Below are 21,083 nucleotides of genomic sequence, written 5' to 3'. Positions count from 1 at the left end.
CGGTAAAAAATAAGTTAAATCAGATACGCTGCTTCCAAAGTTCATGTCAAAATGTTCCAAACATAGGATGTATTTCGCTGCTTCCAAAGTTCGTGTCAAAATGTTCCAAACATAATAATCAGATTCTTTCCGTCTACACCCGGCATAATCAGCTAGTTCCCTCCCTCCCGGTCCTACCCCACTCACAAACAACCCCCCTCCCCCACCCTTAAATACCCTCCCCACCCTACCCACCCAGGGGCGGATTAAGCTTGGGCGGGGCCCCGGGCTGAAACTTTTTGGGGGCCCCTGATTATATATATATATATATATATATATATATATATATATATATATATATATGTATATATATATATATATATATATATATATATATATATATATATATCCTAATCAGCATACCATTCAATATATTAATGGATTATTTATAACTTATAGGAACATTCGACACCGATATTTACAAAACTGCTAATTTAAAAAGCTGTCAATTGTGTTCAATGAGCGGTAAATTGGATACAAACATCTAACCTTCTTCTTCTTCTCTTCTTCTTCGATCTTAATTTTAGTGTTGGAAGGGATCCCCTCAAATACAATTAAGTATACGTGTCAACTGGTTAGGCGCCATTGAGACCATTGACTCTGATTTCAGCTTGCTTTTCTTTTTACTTTCTCGTATAGAGAAAGTCTTGTAAAAAAAAATCGAGATTTTTACAAATCTCGACGTTTTAAACCTCACTGATACGGAAAAACATAATTTTGCAATCTTGTCAGTATGTCTGTGTGTCTGTGTGTCTGTGTATGTGTCTGTGTGTAAAAACGATAACGTGAGTACCGTTACAGCTAGGTTGATGAAATTTCATATATAAGTATTTTATCAAAATCGTAGATCCGTATCAACTTTTGAGCGATTTCCGATAACCAGAAGTGGTACTTTTTCTACTTTGAATTTTTCAAAAGCCTATAACTTGAGTACTATTTCAGATAGATAAATGAAATTTCACATGTACGTAAAAGTTCTAATTCTCTACCTTCAGTCAAATTTTGAGTAATTTCCGTTGACCGGAAGTACTAATTTACGCTGTTTCTGATTTCTCAAAAATACGCATGTAAATTTATAAAGTACTAATAATATTGCGCACTATTATGCACATTTCATTTGGCGTTCACTTGGTGTGCAATCCTTTTTTCTACTAGATTTTATTCTATTTCAAAAACTTTAAGTATTTAAAATGGAGTTCCCATCCCCTGTTGTTTTATATAAGAATATTCGAGAAAGCTTAGGGGAGATCACTCCCGGTTTATTTTAATGTGTATCCATAGCCTTTGCCCAACCAAGAACAAACTACAGCAGATGTTTGATTTTGGAGTTGTCTCTCATAGAAGAGTGGCTATCCCCAGTTAACGAGCCTCATCTGCCCGAGGATTTGAACTCGAGACATTTCAGTTAAGCATCGACGAGCTTTCCGACTCAACCACGCCGATCCCTAACATGTACTCATTTTTATCATGATTATATGTTGTCCCCACCCATTACCACGACACACACACTAACAAAACACAGACGAGATCCATCTGCTACGTCAGTATCACTAAATATATGACTGTTTATTTTAAGCTTGTAGAAGTTTCCGACCTCTGCCCCGCGATCTAGCCGGGTACCAGACGGTAAGACGATTTCTCGCGTCTGGTGGTGGGGGAAGTAAAGCCTGGATAGAGCCTACGGATGGATAAGCGACCATCATGTAGTGTTTCAAACCAACATCGTCGTGAGACTTATTTTGTCCACAGTTTGCCATTTAGTTGGAGTTCACTACGTCGAGACCTCCCTGGCTAATGTTAGTCAAACTCCTGAGCCTGTGTATCCGTGTCACGATAGTTATTGAACTGTCATTCAATAATTTATATTGGGCATGAGAAAGCTGGAAATGCAGACTAACCTTGAACAAACATAAATATCCATGAGAATATTATACTGTCGTTACAGAGCAGCCCTTAAAGACTGGTGGCACTTGTTTGATTATAGACGCAAAAAGAAAACAAAGAATATCAAACCACATTATGTAGGAAATTATCAATAACATACAGAGGTTAAACTAGGCCCAACTAAAACAGTAAGCACGGTATTAGCGTAAAAAACAACAACCCACACCTACATCCTCTTAGGTGTCATTCATTTATGAGACCCACAAAAAGTTGGATTTCCACAGGCGTCCATTTTTAAAGAACGTCATCCCTGGCATGTAAACCCGATATTAACGTTCACTAAAAGGAAAGCCCTATAAATGTTTTTAAAAGTTTAAATCATTTAGTATTCATACCAGATGCATGTCATTTATGTGTCAGAGTTCGACCGCTGTTTTTGCTTTTAACTCTAAAATCAACCCAATTTATTGTTATAAGCAAATGATGTCCGGGCTGGTATTTATACTAAAGTATGTGCTCGAGTTTTATATTTTGATCAAAAATTGAAATAAACTTGTCATTCAGATATTAAAACATTGGCTTTTACTTTTATAGTAAAAAAAACAAAAAACCCAAAGGTTTCAATTTAAAGGGAAATTTACTATGATTGAAAAAGGAAATTTTGGGGCCCCTAAAAATCGGGGGCCCCTGGCTGCAGCCCCCTCAGCACCCCCCTTAATCCGCCACTGTACCCACCAACAAACACACCTTCCAAAATCAAAACCTATCGCTCACCTCAAAACACAACCTGCTTGTGTTATCTTTCACCTTCCCATAAACTGACCCCCCCCCCACCCGACTTTAACAAACAAAACCTTCCACCCTCAACCCCCACCCCTTAAACACAACCTGCCACACACCCCACACACCCACTACCCCCCATAAACACAATCTGCCAGCCCCCCCCCCCCCCTGTCCATAAACACAACCTGCCACATTGGCCTGTGAGTGTGACGTGAAGATGTTATCTGGCCAAGAGAATGGAAAAACAAACCCATTAGACTAGTGTTTCTGTGTACGGCCTGGGGCTAAGTCCGAGATTTCAAGATTGTTGAAAAAAGTTTGCCATCGAAAACTTTGGAATTTCCAATCATTTTTTTTTGTTTCTTATCCGTCGCCTATTTTTCTCTTGGGTTCGTTGTCTTTCTCGTTTGTTTTATAACAAAGACTGTGTATATAATATATATTTCGGGATCCATTTACTTAGAGTCGAATATTTCTTATTAAAAACATACATTTTAGCTAAAAATTTGGTTATACAACGCAACTTATACAATTTTACACACACACACACACACACACACACATATATATATATATATATATATATATATATATATATATATATATATATATATATATATATATATATATATATATATATATATATATATATAATGTGTGTGTGTTTGTGTGTGTGTAATGTCACAAGAACTAATGTACGAGAACAACTGTGTTCCATAAGGATTGGGTACTGTCTATACCAGTATCAATAGACCTACAATTCATAAAACTGTAGGCGGACGTAATAAACCTCTCTAATAGAAGTGATGTAACAATACAAAATTTTAAACCGCTGCTCCTAAAAGCTAAAGGGAAATAAACACTGCTTTCTTAACCCGAGCATCTTTGTCTTGGTGTCTACGATCTGACGATCAAAGACCTTGTTTAATTTATCAACGACTGCCGGGAGTGGAACACTTCAAAGCACCAACACATCACAAGAGCCTGCTAGATTTTTTTCTGGGATTCTAAAATTTAATTTTCTTTCATTGATTTTTTTAGCACTTGATGTTTCACCTTTGATGTGGGTTAAAGTTTAATGGATGGTGAGAGAGAGAGAGGAAAGACGTAGGGGTCTGGTCGGAATTAAAAACTTGAATGTATCCTGTGTTTACGAAGCTTGTGTTGAACATTATAGTGATTGGTACAAAAATAATGGTAGGGGAGCTAGAATGACGTGTAAAACTATAATCTAGATAGGAAAAACTAGGAGAAATACATTAAGCTAAAATCATTAAAAATAGGCCGATGCTAGCCGGAATAAGATACGCATGCACAATGGAGAGAAACTATGACTTTTCATCGCGGCGATGTTTTCGATGGTACTGCACATGCGTGTGTTTACAACCGTAGAACCCTAACACCAACCCTAATCTTATCCCTAACCCTATCCCTAATCCTAGCCCTAATCCTATCCCTAACCCTATACCTAACCCTATCCCTAACCCTAATCCTATCCCTAACCCTCATTCTAGCCCTAACCCTAGCCATAGGTCACTGCGCATGCGCATAGCTATCTTTTGCCGACTGAGTGGAGACGTTGGGGAGAAAAATCATCTTCCGAGTAGTCACTTCGTTAAAAAATAACCCATAGACAAATTGCTATGACAAAAATTGTATGATGAATTTAGGATACAAATTATAGTGCTAAAAAACTTGGACTGAAATTTACAATAAATAAACTTGAATATAAATGCAAATACATAAAACTATCATGAATTCACATCCAGAAATAGTACATCTATTTCCCCGACAGAAATCTTAGCCAAGCCCACACACCCAACGTGACACTAAACATACAATTGTCCAACCCACGATTCATCACCTTACCCCAGAAACGGGATATTTAACCTACGAAATCACAACAACAGAAAAAAAGAACACTCAGTAGAAAATCGATGAAATCCATACTTGAAACGGATCCTCCCCCCTCCCAGCGCTACCTGCCACTCATCCTCCCACCTGCAGCGTCAGGTCCCTCACAGGCTCTAGAACAACCCAGATCCACATTCACTGCTAAGGTGCAACGCCTGTCATGGAACCCGCGACCGACTAGCACGCACGAAAGCCAATACGGTCATACAAGACCAAGGTCCAACTGCTACGGTGGAAGAGTGTCATTTTCAGCCATCTTAGACAGGCGGGATGTCATTTCATTTCCGTCGTGCTTAGGTAAATTATACAAGTTATGCGGGTTATATAATATGGGGCGTGGATTAGTTGTACAAGATATGCATCATATGTGATATAGCTTTTGACACGTGGCAGATTTGGCAGTGTCCCAATAATCAAAGTAATGACAAACGATTTTATTTTCTGTTCAGTTTTCTGTACATTTTAAAAATTATTATTATTATTATCTACACTGCTTAAAAGATTATATAATCATTAACCAACTCACACCTCGCGATCTCAGGAACGAATCTCTCCCACGCTGATGATCAAATTAACGCGGACGTTAACAGCACAGCGCCACCTGGAGCAGCTGGTACATATGAAAATCTCATTTAACTTGACCCTGTATCACGTGGTACTGACCCCTGCTTCACGTGGTACTGGTCCTGTATCACGTGGTACTGGTCCTGTATCACGTGGTACTGACCCTGTATCACGTGGTACTGGTCCTGTATCACGTGGTACTGGTCCTGTATCACGTGGTACTGACCCCTGCATCACGTGGTACTGGCTCTGTATCACGTGGTACTGACCCCTGCATCACGTGGTACTGGCTCTGTATCACATGGTACTGACCCCTGCATCACGTGGTTCTGGCCCTGTATCACGTGGTACTGACCCTGTATCACGTGGTTGTGGTCTTACATAACTGGGCACTGACCCACCGTCTATGTGTGAACTAGTTTTCGCCTCGGCTTTTCTGAGTCATGTGACCAGAACAGACGACAACAGATTAGCCCACTGTTTTCTTCCTGACACCCTGTTGAATAAGCTTAAAGGGAAAAAATAAATTGAATGGGTTATGATTGAAAACTTTTTTCTAGGTCAGCGTGACCTCACTTGAAAAATGAATAGGGCTAATCCAGATATGAATTTCAACTATTTGTAGGTGCATGACGTCATGATTCAAATGTCGCCAGACGATGGTTTTGGTCAGAGTGATGTGAAAGTCTGTGTTTTTACCTATCTCTTCCCTACCCCCCCCCCCCCCCACACACACACACACCCATCCCCTTTGTATAACCCTCGGCCATAATCCTATGCTATTTTAGCTATTAGTTAAGTGGCTTGCGACTTACAAAAAAAAAAAAACAATTTGTAGTTTATTTCTACAGAGATGTCTGGAAGATGAGGGGTGGGGGGAGGGCTGTTTTAAAATCTCATCAATTAGTTCAAGATAATTTTTTTTCTCTCTTTTAAAAGTGTACCGTCTATCGTACGTAGTTATAATATTGAATTACTCATCCACCCGCGTCGCCTTGTGTCTACCCCCCCCCCCCCCCCCCCCCCCCCCACCCTCCTTCTTTTCACCATAGACGCCATAAACGGATAGTCCTTAAAAATAATGCGGTGCTTGCTACACTGTCATTGGTACCACGAGGACTGGAATCCAATGGTTGATCCCGCACTGCACACAATTGTTGATAGGGACCTTTATAGAAGGATTTGATAGGGTCATATGGACCTTTATATTGCTAGAAGGATACGGGTTTAATCTGCTTACTTCAAAATATTCGCTATTTTCTACAGTTTTCGTGTTTTATTGTCTTAAAGCATAATTCAGGCATCTCACCTGAAGTTCGTCAACCACCCCCACCCCCCTTCTATCAGAGTTTCTTCAGGCAACTCTTCGCCTCCCTCCGAAGAATGTCTCAACCCCTGGAAGAAAAACTGAATCAATTTTCAAGTCTGTACATCACACTGTACTCAATGCTCTTTGGTATTTGAATATACGTAATAAGGTATGCGAACTCTGCCTTCTACTTTCTCCTTAGTTGAGCTATCAGGTTACAGTGCACAAATATTCGTGAACTTTAACGTCGCTCAATACTTCTATACATACTTGTATTTTGTATGTAGACTATCACTGTAAGAACTCCGGTGATTATTATAATCATGGGTTTAGGTGTGTGTTCACACTCCACTGCATACGTAGTGTGGAGTTGTCGTCCCTACTACAAGAGTTCTCTCGCCTGTCGCCCGAGTTGTCTCGCCTACTTCAGCCCCTGATGAGCTGTGAGACGTTGGGTTTATGCTGACGTAATCTACCGTGCCGGCGGATCAGTCAGAATTGTCTAGAATCTTCTGGGAATGTTCTACCAGGCGTTCGATCATTATCCTCTCAAACGAGCATTGCTAATTGATCGTGTGTTATTTCTTCCGCTTCAAATAAAAGTTTCAGTTTTTAAATAAAAATAAAATAACACGTAATTATTATTTTTTAAAGATTTTTAACAAGCAATTTGTTTTCACAAATATTATTACTGGTAACGTGTAATTATATTTTTTTATTTGCCCAATTGAATACTCTCACACCCCGCCCCCTATTATTAGTAATAGCTCGGGCCCTTCTAAAACGACGCCCCCTTTCACCACATCTGTTTTTAATTTTATCAAAGCATGATACGACTGCCATCTTTTTGGGTCCTTTAAGTAAAATATAATGTAAGCTTCGTCTCAATATCTGACCACGCCCCTTCCTTTCTACGTGATAGAAGTCTAGACCCCCCCCCCCCCCCCCCACACTGCCTGTATGTATGGGACATAATTTATTTTATGGATGGCCCCTTGCGATAAAGTGGTAGATGAGGGTGTCAAGATTTTCATTTGATTAGAATGTTGTGTAGGGTTAGTGTTGGTGTATGGATAGTTTAGGGATAATTTAGCGATATTGTAGGGGTAGTTTAGGGGGTAAACGGAAAAAAAGTCACAGGAAAAAAAAACACAGAAAAAAAGTCACAGTTTTTGCTAGGAAAAAAAGTCACAGAAAAAAAGTCACAGTGGAAAAAAATTTTTGGAAAAAAAGTCATAGAAATAAAGTCACAGAAAAAAAGTCACAAAAATATTTTTAGAAATATTTTTTTTATTTGTTTAGAATTGTAAAATTTTGTATGTTTCTTGTTGTGGGTTGTATTTTTTTATAGCATAAATTATTTATAGACGTTAAAAGCATTATGGTTTATAACAATTGTAAGTAAAAATACTCTAATATAATTTACACGACAATCTCAACTTTTGTTACGTATTTAGTTAAAAACGCGGTAGAAAATTTAACTATAAAAAAAATTTAGGCACATTTCGCCGTAGGCTATTCTCTGGTCGGCCTCTCCTCAGTAGGCATTGTCCGAACATATTTTGTGTTGTTGACGTCATGCGTCAATGACAGCATTTGAACCTTGTCGGCTTTCTTTTTTTATCCTAAGTGTTGTTATGTAATGAGCGTGATAAATGTGGGCAGTAAAGGTGGTTGAACTAAACATCTAAACATAACTATTGTGGCCATGAGTTGAGGGCAGCAAGTCAGACGAACTTACCATTTCACGGTAATTTAATGTTGGTATTTAAAAAAAAAACAGGATTAAAACCGTGGACTTTGGAGCATTCTATTAAACGCTATTAATCTTAAGTTTAAAATAATTACAATCTACATACTTCATACTAAATATTTTTAGATGAATTATAAAAATTCCTATGCGTATACAGCATACACACATTACATTACATTTAATTAATCTTAAGTTAATTTGCACTCTCTGAATATTTAATACATAAAAGTATTAACAAGTATCATGCAAATATATATTTGTGACTTTTTTTCCTGTGACTTTTTTTCCTGTGACTTTTTTTCCTGTGACTTTTTTCCTGTGACTTTTTTTCTGTGTTTTTTTTCCTGTGTTTTTTTTTCCTGTGTTTTTTTTTCCTGTGACTTTTTTTTCCTACAATCAGTTTAGGGATACTGTAGGGTTGGTGTATGAATATTGTAGGGATAGTTTAGGGATAGTTTAGGGATATTGCAAAAAGTTTTTAAGGCTATTGAAGTGTTGCAAATGCGCTTTAAACAGCTGATTGTCGTTCTTGCTGTGGTTAAAAACGAGAGCGAAGACATTCTCTGAGAATTTTGATCGCGACATTTTGTCCTGTCGTTCCCACAAGACCACGCACACAATGACGGCTGTGGGGGGGGGGGGGGGGGGCTAGGTTTTTATTGGTAGAATGTAAACAAGGGCTGGGGGCTGGCAGGAGAGACAGACCAGACTTGTGGACAGTGGACGATCTATCGACGTCTGCACATGTGTAACGGGCAGACGGCTTCATACAGATCGGTGGATTACGGGGACGGGGGGCGCTGTCATAAAAAATAAAAAAAAACGTTTCAGGGGGAAAAAAATCTCACCAAAAAAAAAGGTCCCATGAAAAAAAAGTCAGTGGAAGAAATATCACAGGAAAAATTGTCAATTGTAAACAATGTAACAAGAAAAAAAACACAAGTGTGTTTTAATTTTATACTTAAGTAGCCTGGAAAAAAAAGATAATTATTTTTGTTGGTTTACAGTTAGGTAAAGTTTAGCTGATAGGTAAGTGCTAAAAAAAAAATAAACCAGCGACACGAACTCACACAAATTCTTTCAATGAAATTCAGTTGTGCAGGATGTCGAAAGTTTTGCATATGTGCATATGCTCTCACTGAGCAAACTAAAACTGGTGGGTTAATAATTGTACTTAAGCTAACCTTCCAGTTATATAAAATCAAATCATTATATGTCACTATTTAATTTTCAGTTGCAGACTTGATTCAAGTTTAGTTTTAATGGAAAATCTTTGTTTAAGATTTAAATTAAGAACATAGGCCTATACAGTGGTGGACCGGCCCGCCGGTCTACCGTAAATATCCCGGTCGGCCCCCAGGATAACATCTCAGAGGGCCCTTTGGTACTGTGCTATTATAGTCCAAACTAGTGCTTTGATTTTTTTATTAACTGTTATTTCACCATTTTATCATTCTTTCATACTAAGGCGTAAAATTCAGGCTTTCGGGAGTAAAAATGCACAATGAATATTTCAACCTTGGGTTAGGGATTCCTTATAAAATTTTCCAGGCCTCTTAGACAAAGCCTGTTTTAAAATAAGAAGCTTCTTCTACCTACTTTGCAGCTTGCGAGAGGGAGTGGGGGTGCATACAAATATAAGTCTTACTGGTCACTGGTCCAACGTAAAAATTCGAATCCCTTTGGCTCTACAACCTAATGCCACATAGGCTAACACTTGCCACACCCCTGGGGACATATTTTATATGCATTTTACTTATGTACACGCAGTTTACAAGTATATGATTACAAAATATTACCTTAAGGAAGCCTAGAACAAGTTTTTTTTCCATTTTACATTTTTATTTAAAATTTCTTATTTTAAAAACGACAACAATAAACACAACAATTTTTTTTTTAGATGGGAACCGGAATTCCCAAGTGTAATTGTATACTTTGTCTATAAATGAAATGAAAGACTATTAAGTTACGGATTCGTCAATATACCATTAGACTTTCTAAATGAATTTATAATTTGTTGTGTCTGGCTGTAAAAACATTAATAGCCGAAGGTCAGTTGAATCATCTTTAGTTGTTTGCAAAATACTGGGACTTTTTTTTAAAAAACTTTTTTTAAAGGATCATGCAATTTGATTTAAAATGCTTTTATCTAATTAAATACAATTTGTGTACGAATATCCCACTAATGACGTAACAATAACGTCTGTCACTGGCGAGTTCGTGAGCTGATAAATCTACCAGACAGTAAGTAGTCTTAGTCAGCCATGTACGTGCCGGCATCGTTAAAATAAGTGCGTGTGTACTCACCTACAATGGTGTTATATTGTGTGTTTTATCGTGGGCGTACTCACCTACACTGGTGTCATATTGTGTGTTTTATCGTGTGGCTTGGTGTTGGTGTGTTTTATCGTGTGGCTTGGTGTTGGTGTACTCACCTACACTGGTGTCATATTGTGTGTTTTATCGTGTGGCTTGGTGTTGGTGTGTTTTATCGTGTGGCTTGGTGTTGGTGTGTTTTATCGTGTGGCTTGGTGTTGGTGTACTCACCTACACTGGTGTCATATTGTGTGTTTTATCGTGTGGCTTGGTGTTGGTGTGTTTTATCGTGTGGCTTGGTGTTGGTGTACTCACCTACACTGGTGTCATATTGGTGTTTTATCGTGTGGCTTGGTGTTGGTGTGTTTTATCGTGTGGCTTGGTGTTGGTGTACTCACCTACACTGGTGTCATATTGGTGTTTTATCGTGGGCGTACTCACCTACACTGGTGTCATATTGTGTGTTTTATCGTGTGGCTTGGTGTTGGTGTGTTTTATCGTGTGGCTTGGTGTTGGTGTACTCACCTACACTGGTGTCATATTGGTGTTTTATCGTGTGGCTTGGTGTTGGTGTGTTTTATCGTGTGGCTTGGTGTTGGTGTACTCACCTACACTGGTGTCATATTGTGTGTTTTATCGTGTGGCTTGGTGTTGGTGTGTTTTATCGTGTGGCTTGGTGTTGGTGTACTCACCTACACTGGTGTCATATTGGTGTTTTATCGTGGGCGTACTCACCTCACTGGTGTCATATTGTGTGTTTTATCGTGTGGCTTGGTGTTGGTGTGTTTTATCGTGTGGCTTGGTGTTGGTGTACTCACCTACACTGGTGTCATATTGTGTGTTTTATCGTGTGGCTTGGTGTTGGTGTGTTTTATCGTGTGGCTTGGTGTTGGTGTACTCACCTACACTGGTGTCATATTGTGTGTTTTATCGTGTGGCTTGGTGTTGGTGTGTTTTATCGTGTGGCTTGGTGTTGGTGTACTCACCTACACTGGTGTCATATTGGTGTTTTATCGTGTGGCTTGGTGTTGGTGTGTTTTATCGTGTGGCTTGGTGTTGGTGTACTCACCTACACTGGTGTCATATTGTGTGTTTTATCGTGTGGCTTGGTGTTGGTGTGTTTTATCGTGTGGCTTGGTGTTGGTGTACTCACCTACACTGGTGTCATATTGGTGTTTTATCGTGGGCGTACTCACCTACACTGGTGTCATATTGTGTGTTTTATCGTGTGGCTTGGTGTTGGTGTACTCACCTACACTGGTGTCATATTGGTGTTTTATCGTGTGGCTTGGTGTTGGTGTGTTTTATCGTGTGGCTTGGTGTTGGTGTACTCACCTACACTGGTGTCATATTGGTGTTTTATCGTGTGGCTTGGTGTTGGTGTGTTTTATCGTGTGGCTTGGTGTTGGTGTACTCACCTACACTGGTGTCATATTGTGTGTTTTATCGTGTGGCTTGGTGTTGGTGTGTTTTATCGTGTGGCTTGGTGTTGGTGTACTCACCTACACTGGTGTCATATTGGTGTTTTATCGTGTGGCTTGGTGTTGGTGTGTTTTACCGTGTGGCTTGGTGTTGGTGTACTCACCTACACTGGTGTCATATTGGTGTTTTATCGTGTGGCTTGGTGTTGGTGTGTTTTATCGTGTGGCTTGGTGTTGGTGTACTCACCTACACTGGTGTCATATTGGTGTTTTATCGTGGGCGTACTCACCTACACTGGTGTCATATTGTGTGTTTTATCGTGTGGCTTGGTACAGCTCTTCGGGGGGGAAAACGGTAAATTAATATCGTGAAATATTCGATGTGCGTTTGTGATTTAGACATGTAAATTGGATGTTTTATACGTTAGGAGACCTGGGACTCTAAGTTGGGACCCTCACTTAAAGCAGCCCTGGGAGCCTAAAGTGTGACCCTCGAAATTGAAGGAGACCTGGGACGCTAATATGCGACTATGTGTGAATAAATACTGCCCGCCATAGATGATAGAAGACACTTGGTCTAAAGTCAACATTGTCCTAACCTTAGCCCCAGCGCTCTCCCTATCCTAGACATAGCACCTTTGCCATTACAATGGACGTGCGATTCTTCAATGTGAACGCATCTTTAGTTCACTTAAAAGCTTTGTGTTTGTTCCATTACTTTACAAATCATGCCTCCACCACCTTTCATTTCGACAGTATCATAATTTAATCCTTAAACTAACCTACATCATCTACATGTAGGTGCACATCATCACTTCCGGTCACCGCTGTTGTCGTCACTTCCTGTCCTATAGTTACCCCCCCAACTTTGACTGATAGATGTCCTGTACTTAGCCAGTTACCATGTAACATTTTAGTTAACTTCACTATTGGTTTTAACTTTTCTCAAAACCCTCTTATAGACTGAAGGACTGTCTTAAAGACTGTCTTAAAGACTGTCTTAAAGACTGTCTTAAAGACTGTCTTAAAGACTGTCTTAAAGACTGTCTTAAAGACTGTCTTAAAGACTGTCTTAAAGACTGTCTTAAAGACTGTCCTAAAGACTGTTTAGTCTGCACAATATCCCGTTAAGTTTGGGGAATCAAGACAAGAAATGTGTTAAACCTTTGAAACAAAATTTGAACCAGCGGTAGATACTGTGTAAAGCCCTCGACAAGTTCTTCCTCAATGACTGTGCAAGATCCTCCAAATGTGAACAAAACCAGCCCCGAAGAAAGAAATCTCTCGCGATCTCGTGAATTCTCTCATTATCTCGTGGGATCTCGAGTAGGTCGGCGCACAAAACGCGTGATTATGGTAAGCTCTCGAGCCTGGCGAGACTTGAGTCGTCTGCTGACATCGTTAGGTCACTTGATAGCTGTCGTGTGCGCCCTGGTGCGTAGTTGGAGAAGGTGCCGGGGGGGGGGGGACATCGGTGCGCCGCGGAAGGTGTTGGTCAGGTTTTAGCAGGTGATAGCTTCAAGTGAACAAGCGATGACATGCAAATTGATGTGCAGAATAGTTAAGCAGGTACAGACAGGATTTCGATAACGGGGGAGGGGGGGTGAGGTAGGCAACGTGAACACTTAACGCCCGTCACTTATAATTAAAATATGGTTAACATTCCCCAAATACCTTCTTTATTATATAAGAGTTGATTTTTTTTTTGGGACCGGTAAAAGCGTAAATTCGATGCTTGTAATTCTATTGTAGTGAACAAATTCTGTAAGGATCTTTCGTCTTACAAAAAGCAATACAAATGTCTGAGTTACAGGAAATTTAAAAATTCTCGTCCGCTGCATGTTATTTTTACTGCAGTCTCTCTGGAGGTTTTCTTAACTAATTACATTACACCGGCTAATGAGGCTCAGTTAACTTAAAGAGCCCACGGGGTAGATTTCCAAGGACAACGGGAGACAACCTACGCAGTCCGGGGTACTAATAGCGTCTGGGTCAGCTTGACCGCCACACCCCACCCCTAACCTCGACCACCCCACCCCTAACCTCGACCACTCCACATCCCATACAATTATTTTTACAGCCCATTCTCCCATCATTCTTGCTGATTTACGTCTGCACACAGCGTAATTAGTGTTGTCTTCATTAGCGAATACGTCATGAACTGGTTCAAAAGTTAATTGCTCAGCGCTGGATGTCATTAAATAGGTCACCATCTTCTGCTATTTTTAGACGCAATTTGTTGCGGGTGCTCTGTAAAGTTGTATCAGCTGTAACTGTGCAGATCAAAAAGTTGATGGAGCAGATGAAGTAGAGTTCATCAGTTTCTCAAACTGCATACTATAGCCAGCACTATGTCCAACCGCCTTTATTTTTCACCAAACAAGGCCGATATTCATTAAGATGGGATCATGGACGTCATGCATATTTGAACCACTGAACCGAACTTGAAACTTTCGAATTAGTAGTCGTGCGTTCTAGCGCTCGGCCAAGCAGTCCTATATATGAGTTTATTTGAGACTTCTCCAATGGTTTCAACAGCATCGAAACGCGTAAAAAAATCTTAACGCTAGTTGAGTAGGGCCTACAACTGTTCATCTAAAGCAGGGGTCTCCAAACTACGGCCCGCGGGCCGGATGCGGCCCGCTATGTCCTCTCATCCGGCCCGCGGAGATCTTTTTGTCCACAGAAAAGACGTTAGTTTGGTGATGGCTGAGGAACTTTGCCCAGAAAAATCAAAGACATGCCTGGTAGAAACTGGCCCCCGAACTGAAATTTAATAGTCAATGCGGCCCTCGGACTGAAAAGTTTGGAGACCCCTGATCTAAAGCTAAGTTGGGAATGGAAATAGATTTGCTTGACAGATATTAGTGATAATATGAAAGTACTGTATGATATTTTGTTGGCTAATTTACACGAATTAGTTTTTTGTAAAGGGGCGTTTAATTAAATCGTGTTTGTTTATTTCTTAAATTTGTTCTCCGGTTACTTGAGATAAAATTCCCAGATGGCAGTCAAGGGGAAGTAATGACGATGAGCAAATTGTACGCTTGCATTAACATTACGTAGCGTCGACTGTTTAAAAAAATAGTTAATATCAAGAGCTCCCAATAAAAATAAGTTGATGTATAACTGCTAATCAATTCTGATTTACGTCCAGCTTATGCTTGACTACACCAGACGCTTGGTCCCCAAGTAACACACAAGCTGAATCCCCACTCCAACGACAAACACCTCCCCTTACATGAAAACCCCTCCCCATCTTCAAACTCCTAATTGAACCCCACCCCCTTACCTGCAAACCTCTCCTCACATCTGCAAAAATATCCTACTTACTAACCTTCCCCTTAGCTCCAAACTCCTCCTTTTACCTGCTAACCCCCCCCCCCCCCCGACCTCTGCGAACCCCTCCCCTACCAGCAAACCTCTCCCAACTCACAAACCTTCCCCTACCTTCATACCCCTCCTTATAACAGTACACCTCTAACAGCCCCCCCCCCCCCTCCCACCCCCTATTACTTACCTCTAGCTCGACAGACAGCCTCATCACTTAGAAGGAACAAACTAAAAACAAAGTTCCTGACATTCTAAACAAACCTGTGTCAAACGTGTTAGAGCCTGCTTACTGCTAATTACCGCAGTCTCCAATTTGTCGTCACCGGCAAAAAAAAATCGTCTCTCCCGTGTAGGTCACGGGGTGACCTTTGACCCGCCGAGGTCGATAGGTGCTCTGGCACAGCGCCTGTTGTGGCCGAATGAGAAGATATAAGCACATCTGGTGTCACCTACTTAGCCGTGTGGGGTTTATAAATACCAGCGTCAGGTAATGACACAATAATAAACTCTTCCATAAAGAGGGGTGTTAGGGTGCTAGTGGTAGAGTATTAATAAATATTACTTTGTCATCTTTAAATCGAGAAATAACGCCCTAAGCCATAAGATGTTATAAGTTATAATAAATCAAAAATTCATATTTTCACAAGAGTCCAGTGTTGGTAACTGGTAGAACAAAAAACATTTTACTTTGCCTTCAACATCTAATGCCGCTATCAGGTACACGGTAAAATCGTGTGAGAAATATTCCAGTGGAGGCTCTACACGTGTTGCCCGGGGCTGACCACTATCCACACATTGGCAGGGGTGGACTGTCTATTTTGGCGCCCTCGTGTACATATTTATATTGGATACATTTTGTCTGCATGGGATCTACGCCCCTCCACCCCCAACCCCTCTCTAAACCATGTGCCACAGGGATCGTTTTTTCACCTTCTTATCGACAAACTCCCGCCCCACCCCCTCCTCCTCCCCATCCGTTTTTCCAATGCGCATGCCCAAGCATCAACCTGGCTGATTTCAATGTATTGACGTCACTTGGTCACGTGATTTCAATGTATTGACGTCACTTGGTCACAGACACATCAATGGCACACGCCACCCACCTTGTGCAACCCGGCCTCAAGGTCGCCTGGGATAGCCTATACAGCCCTAGGGTTGTCTATGTTAAGACATATACATAGCGTACATGTAACCAGTTGTACAACCCGCCTAGGGTTGCCTGTGTTAAGACATATACATAGCGTACATACAACCAGTTGTACAACCCGCCTAGGGTTGCCTGTGTTAAGACATATACATAGCGTACATACAACCAGCTGTACGGGTTGCCTATGTTAAGACATATACATAGCGTACATACAACCAGTTGTACAACCCGCCTAGGGTTGTCTGTGTTAAAGACAAACACATAGCCTGAATACAACCTATGTGTACAACCCGGCCTAAAGGTTGCATGAGATAACCCAAGCAGAGAGACAAGCCAACCCAACCTATAGGAAAAGGTCTGGCTTAAAGATTGACCTTTTTCTCCGCGAACTCTCGTGTTTTAGAAGTTCGTGTCTTCATGAACTGAGCTTTTTGTCCTGCTTATCCCGCCCTTATCCCTCCCTTATCCCCCCCCCCCCCCCTCTTCCATTCCCAGCTAAAACAAAATCCTCATACATATGCATGACCTTACAACCTCACACAAAAACGACCTTTAAAAAACTTTAGCAAACATGCATCACGTATCTGACTTTTTTTTTTTAAACAAAATACAGAAAGCATGTTGGTTAACTGTAAAGAATATTTGTTTATCCAAGCAGAATTTGTTTGAGTTAAAACCAAACAATATATTTCCGTTAATCTAAGCAGAATATGTTTTAGTTAATCCAATCAGAATATGTTTTAGTTAATCCAAGCAGAATATGTTTGAGTTAATCTAAGCAGAATATGTTTGAGTTAATCCAAGCAGAATATGTTTGAGTTAATCCACGCAGAATATGTTTGAGTTGATCCAAAGCTGCATATTTAAATAAATGTTTAATTAAGTTAATGTTTGCGATAATTCTGTGTAAACAGATAGTGTGACGCCACATTGAAATAAAACAACATCCAGATAACGAGACACGACCTGTTTATCTGAAAGATGTAAAGATCCTTTTATAGGCGATCTGACTGCTAAAGGTTCACATTACTTTCAAAAGCTACGTGTATATCATATAAACAAACTGGATTCTGTTTTTATGGGCGACGTTAAAAATTGAGTTAAATTTATCTAAGTGAGCTAATAGTCTATTCTTAAAATATTAAAGTTAGATTTTGTTTTAATTATCCTTCGTTTTATAAATCAAAACCGAAAATATTTTTTAAAAATGTATTGTAATTTTATAATCTGCTAGGTAACAAAACATGTAGCAGGATTTGTTCGTTATTTTATTACAGTGCACGTTTTAAATGCTTTGACTCTTTTGTTTACAGTCGTGCTATATTGAAGAACCCAGATCTGCTGCCGGAGACGCCATTATGGAACCTAGTCTACGACGATTTCTGGGGGACCCCCCTGACCCACAGTGGGTCGCACAAATCTTACAGACCCCTCTGTGTCCTGACCTTCAGGCTCAACTACTACCTCGGTGCCCTCGACCCCTGGGGGTACCACTTAGGGAACGTCATCTGCCACGCCCTCACTACTTTCGTTTACACTGTGTTAGTCAGGGCGTTGCTGGGTTCCGATCTCGGGACCCTGACCGCTGGATTAACCTTCGCGGCTCATCCCATCCACACGGAGGCTGTGGCCGGGGTGGTAGGTCGCGCTGACATTCTGGCCTGTCTGCTGGTCGTGTTGACCTTCATCTGCTACCGGAAATACGTCAGCCAGAGGTCATCAGACAGCCCGGGGTCACGCTGGCTGACGGCCGGGCTGGTGCTGGTGCTGACCACGGCGGCCATGTTGACCAAAGAGCAGGCCTTGACCGTGCTGGCCGTGTGCGCGACCTATGACGTCATCGTCGTGCACCGGGCGTCGTTACGTCACGTCTGCACCCTGGAGATCTTCACGCAGGTGAGTTTTTACCTGTGTTGCTGACAGGTGTGATAGCGTGTGAGCAACGTGTGATGTCCTGTAACACGCGTTGTCTACTGTCACAAAGCGTGTTAGCCCAACACAAGTTACGATCTATTGTCACAAAGTGTGTTAGCCCAGCACACACGTTATAGTCTGCTGTCACAAGGTGTGTTAGCCCAACACACAAGTGTCACAAGGTGTGTTAGCCCAACACACAAGTGTCACAAGGTGTGTTAGCCCAACACACAAGTGTCACAAGGTGTGTTAGCCCAACACACAAGTGTCACAAGGTGTGTTAGCCCAACACACAAGTGTCACAAGGTGTGTTAGCCCAACACACAAGTGTCACAAGGTGTGTTAGCCCAACACACAAGTGTCACAAGGTGTGTTAGCCCAACACACAAGTGTCACAAGGTGTGTTAGCCCAACACACAAGTGTCACAAGGTGTGTTAGCCCAACACACAAGTGTCACAAGGTGTGTTAGCCCAACACACAAGTCACAGTCTATTGTCGCAGACATTCTTTGTTACACTCCACCCCCCCCCCCCCCCCCCCCCATGATCTCGCCGGTTTAACATTTGAGTCGAGTTAAAGCCGAAAACAAGTGAAGTGGTGTAGGGTATCGATTTCGGGATTTGGGTTATTTCTATTTTATTTTTATTTAAGCATGAGTGTGTGGTTTTGTTGTGTTGTATCAAAAGTCGAAACTTTTCGAACGACCCTTGTGTGCCATTAACACAATCATCAATCCTGCATTACGTCTAGACGACTTATACCAATGTTAAGCGTCTTTTTACAACGAACTTATGCACATCATAATCACATTTACAGTAGACATATGTAGTAAACATTGTATATCTTTAGTAATGTACAATAAGCAGTTTTATAACTGATCATTGTTAAAGTAAAAAAAAAAATATCACCATAATCATCGTGGACTTGTGGGTCATCCATAAATGACGTCACGGTTTCTTTTCGCAATTTACACCCCCCCCCTTTCCCCTCCGTCACACATCGTCACAAAAAGCCAGACACCCCCCCCCCCACCTAAAATGACGTCACACCTCAGCCTACAACCCTCCGACATTTTTTCCAAAATCTTATCTGAACTATGTCAACATAAAGTATTTTAATCAATTCCTATTACAATTTATTAAAACAGTTTTCTAAAACGCAAAATAACAGCTAAAATTCGTTTTCTAGCATTGCTTTTAATATAATGCAAAAGTGTGACGTCATACCATCTGAAACCCGCCCCCCTCCCCCTCATCACACACCATCACAAAATTACGTACCCCTGCCCCCCTACGAGTGAGACGTCATTTATAGTCGACCCCTTTCCGAAAAAATAAAGTAAAACACAAGGTTATTATTCTCTGCTTCTTGTGGTGAAAGATATATCTCTGGCACTCTATGTCACTCTATGTCACTCTCTACATATAATCTTTTAAGGTAAACAACTTTCTTTATTTTCTTGTGTAAAACAAACATTTATTTGTTTTATTAGAATGTTTTTTTTTAAGTCAGCTTAAGACGGTTTTGTTTCTAGTATTGCTGTTGAGAAACATCATGAAAATATTAGACACACTTCACACACACATACACACACGCACACATCACAAGCTCACACACGCACACATCACAAACTCACACACATCACAAACACACACCACTCTCGTCATAAGTACATTTTACAACTCACACACAGCACTGCTACACACCACGGACATCGCATCAACATCACCCAAAACACCACACAAACATCACATCAACGCCACACCTTATCCCAACACCAAGCTAGCATCACTTCAACACCTCACTTTACCACAACATCACATAGATATGACATCTTCACCACAGACTTCACATATCATCTCACCATTTCCTACGAACATTACACCATCCAATATGTAACGAACATCACCTTAGCATCAAATAAAATGTCATCAGCACCCCAACACGTCGCATCAACACCACCTAAATCACACCACATAAATATCACATCAACACCGCCTAAATCACATCACATAAATATCACATCAACACCACCTAAATCACACCACATAAATATCACACCAACACCACCTAAATCACACCACAGAAATATTACATCAACACCACCTAAATCACACCACATAAATATCACATCAACATCACATAAACAACCTACAGTTTGACTTCAATATTTCAATCTCTCCACAATCACACCTCATGCAACAATTAAACACGGATCTACATTTTTATCTCCACATTTAGAGAACAATTTTCAAATCACGTTGAAAAGAAAAAACCCATTTACATTTCAAAACATTTTGAACATCTTTCTTTGAGCGCCCGTATTCTGTGTAACAGCCACATGCTGAGTGCCGTTTTTAGCTGGGTGAAGCACATAATTGCGTGGCTTTCATCCTGATTACAGCACTGAGCCTACAAAAACAAGAGCTAGCCTCTAGTTGGGTGTAGCCAGTTCCCTCACCATTATCCCAACTTGCTGTTTCCCTTTTCTCGCGTTTGTCTCCGTCATTGGGGTACCCGATTTTTTTTTCTAAATGTAGGTCGGATGATGACAAAATTACACATGAATTGATGGGTGAGATGAAAGGAAACGGTTAGGTTATCCTAGCATACGATCGGTTGAGGGTTTGTTTAATGAAACGAGGAGTGCGGACGTAGTATTTATCTCTGCTCTAGAATGTGGATATTTTCGTCGTTTTTGGGAT

General features: G+C 40.7%; 1 protein-coding gene across 1 annotated transcript in view; it reads left to right on the top strand.

Moving 5' to 3' along the window:
* The window catches only part of LOC131928989 (protein O-mannosyl-transferase TMTC2), a 55,189-nt gene that overhangs the window by 19,059 nt on the left and 15,047 nt on the right, over nt 1-21,083 (top strand). Inside the window, exon 2 of the mRNA XM_059285174.1 lies at nt 17,777-18,359. Within this exon, the coding sequence (XP_059141157.1) occupies nt 17,777-18,359 (583 nt within the window). The remainder of the gene's footprint in view (nt 1-17,776; nt 18,360-21,083) is intronic.

The sequence above is a fragment of the Physella acuta genome, unplaced genomic scaffold (genome assembly GCF_028476545.2).
Source record: "Physella acuta isolate Inbredline_101_S28 unplaced genomic scaffold, ASM2847654v3 ptg001581l, whole genome shotgun sequence".
In the NCBI taxonomy this organism is placed as follows: Eukaryota; Metazoa; Mollusca; class Gastropoda; family Physidae; genus Physella; species Physella acuta.
The sequence above is the reverse complement of the archived record's forward strand: the minus strand, read 5'-3'. Positions and strand labels throughout refer to the sequence as shown.